Below are 14,010 nucleotides of genomic sequence, written 5' to 3' on the forward strand. Positions count from 1 at the left end.
CAAATGGAAAGAATGCTGTCTGTGTGTTGCAGCTCATTCACCCCACTGACACGCAGCGTAAATCTTTACTTCCCAACAGTACACTTTACACCAGGGGTAGGGAGCCTATGGCTCTAGAGCCAGATGTGGTTCTTTTGATGACTGCATCTGGCTCTCAGATAAATCTTAGCTGACATTGCTTAATGCGATATTTATGAATAATTTCGCTGGTAATCACAGTGCTAAAAATAACGTGCAAAATACAAAACATTCTCATGCATTTAAATCCATCCATCAGTTTTCTACCGCACCTGTTCAAGAAGTCGCATTAATGGTAAGAAGTATTTTATGTCTCAATGGGGGGGGTGGGGGGGTTGCAGCTTGCTGCGGGGTCGTTCTCCCAGGAAGGTAGACGGACTACTCGGGACAAGGCATTTAGGTAAAAACATTATTTCATTTTAACTAAAAAAATTTACAAACAAAAATCGCTCACAGCGGACGCACAACTTGGGCTAAGGAACAAAGCTAACGCATACACAGACTAAGAACATAAATCAAACAAAACTTACTTGGCATGGCATGAAGCACGAAACTATGGCAAGGCATGAAACAAGTCAGCACAGGGCGACTGACTGGCAAAGACGAGCTTAAATATTGCCTCTGGTTAGTGCTCGGGAAGGAGGTGAGCGGGCATTTTGTCCACCAGAGACAGGTGGACAAAATGAGTAACCAAGGAATTCAGACAAGGGAGTGGAAAAAACAGGAAATTAAAGAGTCCAAAGGACAAACAGCACATAGCCAAACAAAAACATGATCAACAGACGTGACATCTGATTTATTATTGGTTAGCTTCAGAATAACAATGTCATTAAAAAGAATGAGAGACTTATTATACTCTAAAAATGTTGGTCTTACTTAAAAATGCACACATTTAGTTGTATTCAGTGTTAAAAAACGTGATATGGCTCTCACGGAAATACATTTTGAAATATTTGGCTTTCATGGCTCTCTCAGCCAAAAAGGTTTCCGACCCCTGCATTACACATTGCACTAAACCAGCAACAGGGGTGTCCAAGTACGACGTCTTTCTTTTTTTTTTTACTTCCGATATTGGAGCCTCGGGTATTGGATGATACCTTATTGATCCCATATGATATCAGCAGGAATCACACATTTTGTATTACCATATTTTTCAGAGTATAAGTCGCTCCGGAGTATAAGTCGCACCTGCTGAAAATGCATAATAAAGAAGGAAAAAAACATATATAAGTCACATTTTTGAGGTAAATTTATTTGATAAAACCCAACACGAAGAATAGACATTTGAAAGGCAATTTAAAATAAGTAAAGAATAGTGAACAACAGGCTAAATAAGTGTACGTTATATGACGCATAAATAACCAACTGAGAAGGTGCCTGTTAACATAACATATTATGGTAAGAGTCATTCAAATAACTATAACATATAAAACATGCTATACATTACGTTTACCAAACAATCTGTCACTCCTAATTGCTAAATCCGAGGAAATATTATACGTCTGGTCTCTTACGTGAATGAGCTAAATATTATTATTTGATATTTTACGGTAATGTGTTAACAATTTCACACATAAGTCGCTCCTGAGTATAAGTCGCACTATGAACAAAAACTGCGACTTATAGTCCGAAAAATACGTAATTTTGTGGTGTGGAAGGTTAGAAAAGTGTTGATGAAGTGAAACAGGGAACAATGGTGGGCATCAAAAACACCAACATATTTGTTGTCAACCGTCTGGAATAATAATAACAATAATGGATTCAGTTTTAAATCGCGCTTTTCTATTATTAGATACTCAAAGCCCTCACAGAGAAGTGGGAACCCATAATTCATTCACACCTGGTGGTGCTAAGCTACATTTGTAGCCACAGCTGCCCTAGGGTAGACTGACGGAAGCGTGGCTGCCAGTTTGTGCCTACGGCCCCTCCGACCACCACCTATCATTCTTTCATCATTCATTCACCAGTGTGAGTGGCGCCGGGGGGAAGGGTGAAGTGTCCTGCCCAAGGACACAACTGCAGCAATTTGGATGTCAAGATGCGGGAAGGGAACTTGCAACCCTAGGTTTCTGGTGCAGCCACCCCACCCACAACGCCAGGAGTCTGCAACCTTTACCACTCAAAGAGTCATTTTGACCCGTTTCACAAAATAAAGAAAACAATGGGAGCCGCAACCATTCTCGCGAATATCTGCTGGTGGTCACCCAGACAACAAAAATAAGAGCGTGCTATGAAGCCATTGCCTTTGACGCCTTCTACAACATGTACAAACAACTTGCCAGTCCAGTAACATGTTGTATGTGGCTTCCGCAGATACAGGTACGAAATTGCAAGGCATACTGGGTGATACAGATTACACTGAAGGTTGTGATATAAACAACTTTAACACGCTTACTAATATGCACCACATTGTGAACCCACACCAAACAAGAATGACAAACACATTTCGGGAGAACATCCTCACAGTAACACAACATAAACACAACACAAAAAAATACCCAGAATCCTTTGCATCCATGACTATTCCTGACTATATTATACACCCCGCTAGCACCAACGTCTGTTGAGGTGGGCGGGAAATCCGAAATCCCCCCAAACAATCTGGGGGGTTGGGGATTATGCAGCTGAGCCACATCAGAGTGGCCAAAGAGCCGCATGCGGCTCCGGAGCCGCGGGTTGCCGACCCCTGCACTACGCCATACCACCCCCTAATAGACTTATGCTTGGGCTGGGCGATTATATGATGCGATCGATGATTGTGGTGACTTTTTTTTTTTTAGTTGAGTTTGTGTTTTTGTCGAACATGCATTCATACAACATGATACATCACAATTCCCAGTTTGTCTATTCAACATGTTTGAAAAGGTGTAGGAAGAAGCAGAGCTTATTTAATCCTACCCCTTGTCCTTTACATAGCAGTTGCTAAAACTTTTGTTCACTTACTGTTCTCAATTTATTCACCATATACTTCATAAGCAATAAAAAATAAAAAATAATTAGGGTAGCATGGTGGCACAGGGGTTAGTGCATGTGCCTAACAATGCGAAGGTCCTGAGCAGTCCTGGGTTAAATCCCGGGCACGGGATCTTTCTGTGTGGAGTTTGCATGTCCTCCCCGTGACTGTGTGGCTTCCCTCCCGTTACCCCGGCTTCCTCCCACTTCCAAAGACATGCACCTGGGGATAAGCTGATTGGCAACACTAAATTGGCCCCAGTGTGTGAATGTGAGTGTGAATGTTGTCTGTCTATCTGTGTTGGCCCTGCGATGAGGTGGCGACTTGTCCAGGGTGTATCCCGCCTTCCGCCCGATTGTAGCTGAGATAGGTGCCAGCGACCCCAAAGGGAATAAGTGGTAGAAAATGGATGGATGGATTATACATATTTCACACTCCACTCCACACTGTTCTTGTGATAAATCATCATGATTTCAATATTGATAAAACATAATCGGATAAGAATTTTGGCCATAATCGTGCAGCCCCATGAACAATTAAATAATAACAAATATATACAATCTCAACTTGATTCAATGGTATTGAAAAAGAATGAGACTCAAAACATTGCAGCTTTTGCCCCGACTTTCTGAAAACTTACTCATAGGTGTTTGTGGCAGGGGCGGGGTGTGTGCAGCGATCGGCCATGAAGCAGCTGACAGGTGAGTAGATGAGCTCAGCTGGAACGAGTTATCTAATCACCTGTTCCTTTATTAGCGGCGCGGGAAACCTTGAGGATGAGGACACAGGCGGAGCGGAGGACACACGCAGAGCGGAGGACGATCGACTGAAAAGCCGAAGTGAAGAAATAACTAAAACGAACATTGTGGATTGCAAGTACGGGCTGAAAAGCCAAAACTGACATTTGTGTGAACAAACAGTAATTAAAAAGTGTAAACCTGCTTCGAGTGTGCTGCTCCTTCCCTGTGCTCCCAGAAGAACAAGCAGGATCTTGCTACAGTGGCGCCCAACGAAAATAATCACGGAGAGATTTCATCACCAACCCTGCAAACGCTGGGCCAAGCCTTGGCCGAGGTGTCGGCGGCAAGCCGGCTGCAGACCTAGGTGGTGCTGGCCTGGATGAGCTGCACGGAAACAGCGGGAGGCTCGGCCTCCATGGAGCGCATGGTGGAGGGGGAGGACGCACAGACCTTCCTGGACGTGTTCGAGGCCACGGCGAGGTCGTGCAAATAGCCGGAGGAAGAATGGGGCGCGAGGCTGCTGCCGCTCCTGATGGGGGAGGCGCAGCGGGCGGCGTTGAGTCTCCCGGGGTCGGCCCGCACGCACTATGCCAACCAACGGCACGCCATCCTCGACCGGGCCGGCAGCAACCCAGAAGATCACCGCCGAAGGTTCCGGGCCATGAAGCTGGCGTCGGAGGACCGGCCCTTCGTATTCGCGCACCGGCTAAGGGATGAGGCGACCCGGTGGCTCCAGCCCAACGGGCGGGACACCGAGATGTTGGAGGCGATGGTGCTGGAGCAATTCCTGGAGGGCATCCCGGTGAAAACCTCCAAGTGGGTGCGGTACCACAGTCTGCCGGACGTGGAAGCAGCGGTGAGAATGGCGGAGGAACACCTGGCGGTGCACCGGGAGACGACGACGGCAAGAACCGAGAAAACCGCCCCGGGGCCACGACGACGACTCGCCCCGATATGGGGAGGGGGGAACCAGACATTCGGCGAGCCGGGAAAAATCACGGCCGAGAGACAGGGTTCCCACACGAACACACTCGCACGCACACAGACACACACATCACTGGGGGGCCCACAAGGGAATGATGGGGTGTCTTCCTGTGTGTTTCAGGGTCCCGGCGCTGCTAAGAGGGGGCTTCCCTCACGGAGTGCATCTCAAATACCAGGGCCGGTGAGCTGGGGGTGCGGACAACCTGGGCACATGCGTCGGGAGTGCTCGGTGATGGAGGCGGGGCAGGTGTTGCGGATTGCCGGGCCTCCAGCATCTGCCCCCGTTCTAGGAGAGACGTACGGCGTACCGGTAAGGATACAAGGGAGTACATACCGGGCGATGGTGGATTCGGGCTGCAGGCAGTCCATGATCCACCAAACCTGGTTCGGCCCGGGGCTTTGGTGCATGCAACACGTATAAAAATTAGGTGCGTGCATGGGGATATACATGAATATCCGATTGTGCCAGCGGAAATTCTGTATAAAAACCAAAAGCATAAAGTTAAGGTTGCCCTAAGCGCGCAACTTACGCGCCCTATAATTTTGGGAACGAATTGGCCGGGATTCAATCAATTGGTGACACATTATGTGGGGGTGCGTTCACGGACAGTAGGCAAGGGGAGTATCCGCGCAGTTCTCAGCAGCGACACGGTTTCATCCGGGAATGCCGGGCGGGAACCGGTGGGGGCTTCGCGGGAGGCCCCCCCGGTCCCCCGATGGCAACCTACGGAGGATTTTCCCCTCGAGCAGGCCCGTGATGAAACTTTGCGCGAGGCCTGGGATCAGGTCGATTTTGTGGACGGTCAGCTGGTGCGCCCGGGGAAAGCGCGGGTATTCCCCCATTTTTCCATTATTAGGGATAGACTGTATCGAGTGGGCCGTGACACGCAAACCGAGGAAGAATACACCCAATTGTTGGTGCCGAAATGCCGCCGGGAAATGGTTTTCCAGGCGGCACATTTCCATCCCATGCCTGGCCATTTAGGATATGATAAAACACTTAATCGGGTCATGGTCCGATTCTATTGGCCGGGCCTCCGGGCAGACATACGCCGATGGTGCGCGGCCTGTCCGGACTGCCAGCGGGTGAACCCCGCAGCCACCCCAAAGGCGCATTTACGCCCATTACCACTCATGGAGGTCCCGTTCGAACGAATTGGGATGGACCTCATCGGCACACGGGGGATACCGCTTTGTGTTAGTTCTGGTGGATTACGCAACGCGGTATCTCGAAGCACTGCCGCTGCGCTCCATCTCCGCCAAGAGTGTGGCGCAAGCACTCTTCACGGTCATTTCCCGCGTCGGAATCCCGAAAGACATTTTGACGGACCAGGGCACGTCCTTTATGTCACGCACGATAAAGGAACTTTACGGATTACTGGGGATTAAGGCCATCCGCACCAGCGTATACCATCCACAAACGGACGGGCTGGTGGAGAGGTTTAACAAAACGCTTAAAACCATGATCTGTAAATTTATGCACGAGGACAAACAAAATTGGGATAAGTGGTTGGAGCCCCTAATGTTTGCGATGCGGGAGGTACCTCAGGCCTCCCTCGGTTTTGCACCGTTCGAGTTGCTGTACGGCCGAAGGCCCCGCGGAGTATTGGACGTCATTAAGGAAAGCTGGGTGGACGGTCCAAGCTCCAGCAAAAATGAGATTCAATACGTCTTGGACATGCGGGCAAAACTCCACAAGGTGGGGCACTTGTCACGTGAAAATTTGCGCCTTGCCCAAGCGCGTCAACAGCGCACATATAATAAGCGGCCCCAACTGCGTAAATTTTCACCGGGAGAAAAAGTGCTTCTGTTGCTTCCAACGTCAAGCTCCAAATGACTTGCAAAGTGGCAAGGACCCTTTGAGGTCACACGGCAAGTGGGGGATGTCGATTATGAGGTCCGGCGCTCGGACCGACGCGGAGACACCCAGATATACCATTTGAACCTGCTGAAGGCATGGAGAGAGGCCGAACCTGTCGCCATGGTTACAGTAGAGGGGGGGGAGTTGGGCCCGCGCTCTGGCCCAACCCCCTCAGCTTCCCTGTGATGACCAGCTCACATTGGCGCAGAGAGCGGAGTTGGCTGAATTACAGCGGCGCTACTCAGATGTGTTCTCCTCTCGGCCCGGGCGCACGGATCTTGTCCGACATCACATAGAGACCAGCCCGGGGGTTACGGTGCGGTCTCGGCCATATCGGCTGCCCGAACACAAGCGTAAAGTGGTTCGGGAAGAATTAAAAACTATGCTTGCGTTGGGGGTGATAGAAGAATCCCACAGCGCATGGTGCAGTCCCATTGTCTTAGTAGGGAAGAAGGATGGGACTGTGCGGTTCTGTGTGGATTACCGCAGGGTGAATGACATTTCACGTTTTGACGCGTACCCAATGCCTCGGGACGACGAGCTCCTAGATCGGCTGGGCACTGCTCGTTTTTTTACGACACTGGATTTGACGAAGGGCTACTGGCAGATTCCCTTGTCTCTAGAGTCCCGAGAAAAAACGGCCTTTGCTACTCCGGAAGGTTTGTACCAATTCGTGACACTTCCGTTTGGCTTGTTCGGTGCGCCTGCCACGTTCCAGCGCCTCATGGACCGAGTGCTGCGACCCCATGCGGCATACGCGGCTGCCTACCTGGATGACGTAATCATCCAGAGTAGCAGCTGGGAACAGCACATGCGGCGGGTGGGGCTCGAGTCCCTGAGGCGGGCGGGGCGCCAACCCGGCGAAGTGCGCCGTTGGCCGGAGGGAGGTGCAGTATCTGGGGTACCACTTGGGGGCCCCCAGGTGCGGCCCCAGGTGGACAAAACGGCGCCATCGCGGCCTGTCCACCTCCCAAGACAAAAAAAGAGGTGAGGCAGTTTTTGGGGTTGGCAGGCAATATCCGCCGGTTCATTCCCCATTTCGCGGAATGGACCAGCCCACTGACTGACCTTACCCGAAAGGGTGCTCCAGAACTGGTCCAGTGGACGGAGCAGTGCCAGCGGGCATTTGAGAAGGTAAAAGCAGCACTCTGTGAGGAGCCGGTACTGCACATGCAAAATTTTAACATCCCTTTTTGTCTGCAGGCGGACGCGTCGAGCCGGGGACTGGGGGCGGTACTGTCACAGCGGGTGGAGGGCGCCGTCCGCCCCGTACTGTACATCAGCCGGAAGCTTTCGGACCGGGAGGCGGGGTACAGCACAGTGGAGAGGGAGTTCCTCGCCATCCGGTGGGCAGTGGTGGCCCTCCGCTACTACCTGCTGGGGCGCGCCTTCAGTCTCTGCTCAGACCACAAACCGCTACAATGGCCCCACCGCATGAAGGACGCCAATGCGCGGATCACCCGGTGGTACCTGGCATTACAGCCCTACAACTTCCGGGTGGTCCACAGGCCGGGCACGCAGATGGCCGTGGCCGACTTCCTCTCTCGCCCAGGGGAGGGGGGGGAGTGGGCGCGGCCAGACGGGTGTCCGGCCTGAGTCTGGCAGTGGAGGCATGTGGCAGGGGCGTGGTCCACGCGTTCCCTGCGGGCGGGGTGTGTGCAGCGATCGGCCATGAAGCAGCTGACAGGTGAGTAGATGAGCTCAGCTGGAACGAGTTATCTAATCACCTGTTCCTTTATTAACTGCGCGGGAAACCTTGAGGAAGAGGACACAGGCGGAGCGGAGGACACACGCGGAGCGGAGGACGATCGACTGAAAAGCCGAAGTGAAGAAATAACTAAAACGAACATTGTGGATTGCAAGTATGGGCTGAAAAGCCAAAACTGACATTTGTGTGAACAAACAGTAATTAAAAAGTGTAAACCTGCTTCGAGTGTGCTGCTCCTTCCCTGTGCTCCCAGAAGAACAAGCAGGATGTTGCTACAGTGTTATTGTGTTGTCCTGTGTAAAGAATAGTTGCCACTTCTACTCTGACTGTGTTGGCCAATGCTAAACAATTTCTTCCACATCGTTGGACCACATGTGCAGTAACAAGGTCTATGACCCATTTAGAAGGTCAAAAATTATACTACCTGAACACAGTCAAAATTGATGAGATTGTACCAGATTTGTGTCAAGCCTGTCTCTTGCAGTCATTTGTCATCCCAACAGAACTCTGATTCTGTATACACAAAGCGAAAAAACGGGAGCCGAGGACTATACAGGCGAAAACAAACGGCCTTCAGGAATATATCAAGAAGAGGGCTCCCAGAGACGGTCTGCTCAGTGAATACCTCAGGCCAGTGTTTTTCAACCACTGTGCCGTGGCACACTAGTGCGCCGTGAGGTATTGTCTGGTGTGTCGTGGGAAATTATGCAACTTCACCTAATTGGTCCAAAAAATATATTTTGCAAATCAGTAATTATAATAATGTGCCGTTGTTGAGTGCAGTGTTTTCCAACCACTGTGCACCTAAGTGGGTTAAAAATATTTTTTGCAAACCAGTAATTATAATACGCAAATTATAATACGCCTTTGTTGAGTGTCTGTTCTGTCTTGAGCTCAGCAGACTAACCGTGTAATACTCTTCCATATCAGTAGGTGGCAGCAAGTAGCTAATTGCTTTGTAGATGTCGGAAACGGCGACGATGGTTTGCAGGTAAAAAGGTGTCTAACACTTCAACCAAAAAGAAACAAAAGGTGAATGCCCCTGAAAAAATGCATTGAAGCTTAAGGAAGGCTATGCAGAACCAAAATAAAACTGAACTGGCTGCAAAGTAAACAAAAACAAAATGCTGGGCAACAGCAAAGACTTACAGCGGGTGGAGCAGACGGCGTCCACAAAGTGCACCTACTTTGAGTCCAGATCTATAGTTATGCATGGTTGGTTATGGTTTGAATTCATATCCAACAATTGCGAGAACAACTTTTTACCGTCAATATCGGCTGCTGAGTTTCACTCTTTAATGTTTTCAGCTGGTGGTGTGCCTCTGGAATTTTTTCAATGAAAAAAATGTGCCTTTGCTCAGAAAAGGTTGAAAAACACTGCCTAAGGCAACAAAGGCCCGGTAAGGAGGAGGAGCTGGACAGGCTGTCAAGCCCCTGCAAGGCAGTTACCACCGACAAATTGAGGAAGGTCTTCTAAAGTGGGTGACATTGGGAAAAAATACCAGTGGCTTAAAAAGCCTATACTAAACGACAGCGAGAGGCAGCACAAGAAAAGACCCTAAATAAAATATCAATTGAGGCCAGGGTCTAATACATCGGACATTACCCCAGATGCAGGCTATGCAACCAGCCCAGGGAAACTACAGAACATCACAGCAGGGTGTAAGATGCTGGCAGGCAATGCATACCTGTACATAAAGCGCCATAACCAGGTGGCAGCCATATAGGACCGGAATAGACGTACCAAAAATGGACTGAAGGTCCTTCATTCAGGATGATGGCTAGTAGAAACCATAGAAAGGAGTAAAGAACAACCAGACCAAGATCCTTTTGGACTTCCAGATCCAGGCCAACAAAATGACCATTTCCTTTGTAGGGTGACCGGACTCGAGAGAAAGTGAAAAACTTGGTAATCTTGGAAGAGCTCTCACTGGTCCATACTTGCCAACCCTCCCAATTTTCACGGGAGACTCACGAACTTTAGTGCCCCTCCCAAAAATCTTTCCCGAATTTTTCACGATTTCCACCCGGACAACAATATTGGGGGCGTGCCTTAAAGGCACTGCCTTTAGCGTCCGCTACAACCTGTCCTTTCATCCCCTTTTCCTCCATACAAACCGCGTGGCGGCCCAGTCAAATAATATATGCGCCTTTTACAAACATAAGTGAATGCATGGCATACTTGATCAACAGCCATACAGGTCACACTGAGGGTGGCCGTATAAACAATTTTAACACTGTTACAAATATGCGCCATACTGTGAACCTACACCAAACAAGAATGACAAACAAATTTCGAGAGAACATTTGCAGCGTAACACATCATAAACACAACAGAACAAATACCCAGAACCCCTTGCAGCACTAACTATTCCGGGACGCTACAATATACCCCCACCCCCCCCCCCACAACACAAGTTTGCGCGTGTTTACTTTCCATTTTGGCATAAAACCTTCTGTGGCTTCATCGTTTGGAAACAGTTTGTACTTTTGGGAGTTTTGGGGCAACCCAGCCAGAGTCGCAACCGAAATCCACCTGAAGATCCGTAGTGTGACCTGAAGAGGGAGTAGTGTGCACAAGAATCTTCATAGCAATCTGATTTTTTTTTAAAAATCTATGAGGAGGAATGTGCAAAGACAAGCTGCATCATGCTGATAGACTTAATGAGACTGAAACGAAAAAGTTTGCTTCAACAAAGTATCAGTGTGTGTTTAATATGGCTCATTACATTAGAAACTGTCATTAGGAACTCAATTAAAGACAATAAAACGCGTATATGTATCCGTCAAAGACCAAGGAGCTGGTCATTGACTTTGGGAGGTCGAGTCCACGGTCACAACCTATTATGATCGAGGGAGTTGAGGTACAGACCGTGGACTCATTCAAGTACCTCGGGGTTTGGGTGGACAATAAGCTGGACTGGACTGCTAACACGGACCACCAGTACAAGAAAGGACGGAGCAGGCTGTACTTCCTCAGGAGACTGCACTCCTTCACTGTGGTTGCCAGTGTTCTGTTCTACATGGTAGTGTGCTGCGGGGGCAGTACATCTAAGAAGGACAGCTCCAGACATGAGAAACTGATCAGGCGAGCCGGTTCTACAATCGGAATGAAACTGGACTCACTGGTGACGGTGGCAGAGAAGAGGACTGTGGACAAACTAGTGAGCATCCTGGATGATGCCAGTCACCCTCTGCATAGCGTTATCAGTAGCCAGAGGAGCCTGTTCAGTGCTAGGCTGCTTCATCCCAAGTGCAGGACTAATAGACTCAAAAACTCCTTTGTCCCACACGCCATTAGACTGTACAACTCCTCTCTGGGGCGGGGGGTACAAGGATGACAGGGGATGCAAAACAATAACAGTGCAATACGTTTTCATAACATGGTCACTACTGCCTACTTTCTCTTGTTATATTCTTATTTTACTGTTATATTTGTATTCCCATTGTTGCTTTTTATTTTTTTATTCTTATTGTAATATTTCTCTATTTTGTTTCCATTTAAACCCCCATTATTTACTTTTTACTTTTTTTTTAATTGATCTCAACTCTGTACACTGCTGCTGGAATTTTAATTTTCCTGAAGGAACTCTCCTGAAGGAATCAATAAAGTACTATCTATCTATCTATCTATCTATCTATCTATCTATCTATCTATCTATCTATCTATCTATCTATCTATCTATCTGTCTATCTATCTATCTATGTGCTTTGTTGACTGTGGACATATTGTATTATGACATGAGTCAAAGTGACAATATACCGTACCTAACTGCCATTTCCTGGCACACATGGTCTCCATCATCCAGATTGGCAGTGTTGGCTCCAGCATGGCGATGGCCATATTCCCAAAACAAATGGCGCCTGCAAAGCAAGATTAAGGATACATAAACACATGTTCTTCTTTGTCTGGACAGACAAGTTTTTCACGCGGGACCCGCAAAAATGTATGGTTATTCTACAGTCGTCACTCGTTTATCACAGCTTATTGGAAATAGGCCTGATCGAGGTAATCGAGTTTCTGCAAAATAGGATTATGATTATTAGATCAAATATATTTAGAGCATCAAAAAACAGTTGATGACCTTCTAAAAATGTTTAAACATGAAACACCAGTGATATGGACTGCGGAGCTGGCACTGAGCGCCAGGACGGACAAGCTTCACAGTGTTTTGGCTGAATGAGCATGTATCGGACACCTCAGTCTTCTTGGACGTATCCTCGCTCATCCATGCGGACTGGACACTGGCCGATAGTGGAGTCGGTTCTATTGGTTGCTTTGTTGGGTATGCTCCTGTCTCTGGACATGCTCTCTACACCCCAGCAGACACCGCAGAGGCCACCAAAGTGTATATGTTTCTTTTACTTTTTATTCCTAGCTGTATGTAGAAGTGTCTGGTTGCATCAGCTGCGCTACTTTAATGTCTTTAATGTCCTTTGTGTTTGTTGATGTTTGATGTTTCCCTCTTACACAGATGTAAGAGGGATGTGTATTATGGCTATTAGTTGTGTTTTTCCCTTGGCCTCAGTCTGGACCCCCTCTCCAGGGGCCCAGGCTAAGACCGATTTTTTTATTTAATTTAATTTTATTTTATTTTAATCTTTTATTTTTTGTCCCATTCCCCCCCACTTGTTTACCTGTATCTCACCTTTTTTTTAAGGGGCGCCGGATGTCTGCAGACCCGTCAGCCATCCTGTTCTGTCTCCCTGTAATGTTTGTCTGATCTTGAATGGGATTGTGCTGAAAATCTTAATTTCACCTCGGGGATTAATAAAGTATGTCTGATTCTGATTCTGATATGGTCACCTTTACACTCGTTTCCCCCAATATAGTAGCCTTGACTGTGTTCTACTGTAGATTACAGTACTCACCTGCAGTCAAGAGGATCCTCCAAGCGTCATTGCTATAGCCGTCACCCGGCCACGACAACACGACCATAGCGCTAAAATTAGCCACCATGTTGTTAGCATTGTTCGGCCTTAAAGGGGCTGTTTACACAGATGCCTAGAGGGCGCCAACTTTCTAATGCAGACCTGGGCAAATTAAGGCCTGGGGACCACATGCGGCCCGTTAAGCTTTTCAATCTGGCCCGCCGGACATTCCCAAATGATTTTTTTAGATCTTTAAGATGTAAAGAGTAGCTGCCATTATGATGTGCAGTCATGTTTTCTAATGACCGTAAGTCGTCAACCATACAAAGTTTTTTAATACTTGGAATCTGTGTTAATGGATGATATATCAGTTACTATGGTCATCTAATTAGTTACTATGGTCATCTAATTGGTTGCTACGGTCATCTATGTCACAGCACTTCAGACGAGGCACCAAGCAGTGTGGGTGGGGAGCTTTTCCCACAGACGCGAAAGGAGTTTTTCACAACAAAGTTTTAAAGCTTAGTGATATATAGAAAAGAATAGAATAGGATAGAATAGAATAGAAATTACTTTATTGATCCCTGGGGGAAATCAGCATATATCAGATTGTAGGTGGGTTTATTTTATACCCTTCGTGTTTGTTGCATTTTTGTTAAGTATCACTCGATTGGGACGGCGTGGCGCAGTGGGAGAGTGGCCGTGCGCAACCCGAGCGTCCCTGGTTCAATTCCCACCTAGTACCAACATCGTCACGTCCGTTGTGTCCTGAGCAAGACACTTCACCCTTGCTCCTGATGGGTGCTGGTTGGCGCCTTGCATGGCAGCTCCCTCCATCGGTGTGTGAATGTGTGTGTGAATGGGTAAATGTGGA

At 48.1% G+C, this 14,010-nt stretch overlaps 1 protein-coding gene across 2 annotated transcripts in view; it reads right to left on the reverse strand.

The window, feature by feature from the left end:
- The window catches only part of slc18a2 (solute carrier family 18 member 2), a 147,162-nt gene that overhangs the window by 13,258 nt on the left and 119,894 nt on the right, over nt 1–14,010 (reverse strand). For both annotated transcript variants that reach the window (XM_061911106.1, XM_061911107.1), the window contains one exon: nt 12,033–12,128. In XM_061911106.1, coding sequence (XP_061767090.1) covers nt 12,033–12,128 — 96 coding nt within the window. The remainder of the gene's footprint in view (nt 1–12,032; nt 12,129–14,010) is intronic.

Source organism: Nerophis ophidion, linkage group LG09 (assembly GCF_033978795.1).
Source record: "Nerophis ophidion isolate RoL-2023_Sa linkage group LG09, RoL_Noph_v1.0, whole genome shotgun sequence".
Lineage (NCBI taxonomy): Eukaryota > Metazoa > Chordata > Actinopteri > Syngnathiformes > Syngnathidae > Nerophis > Nerophis ophidion.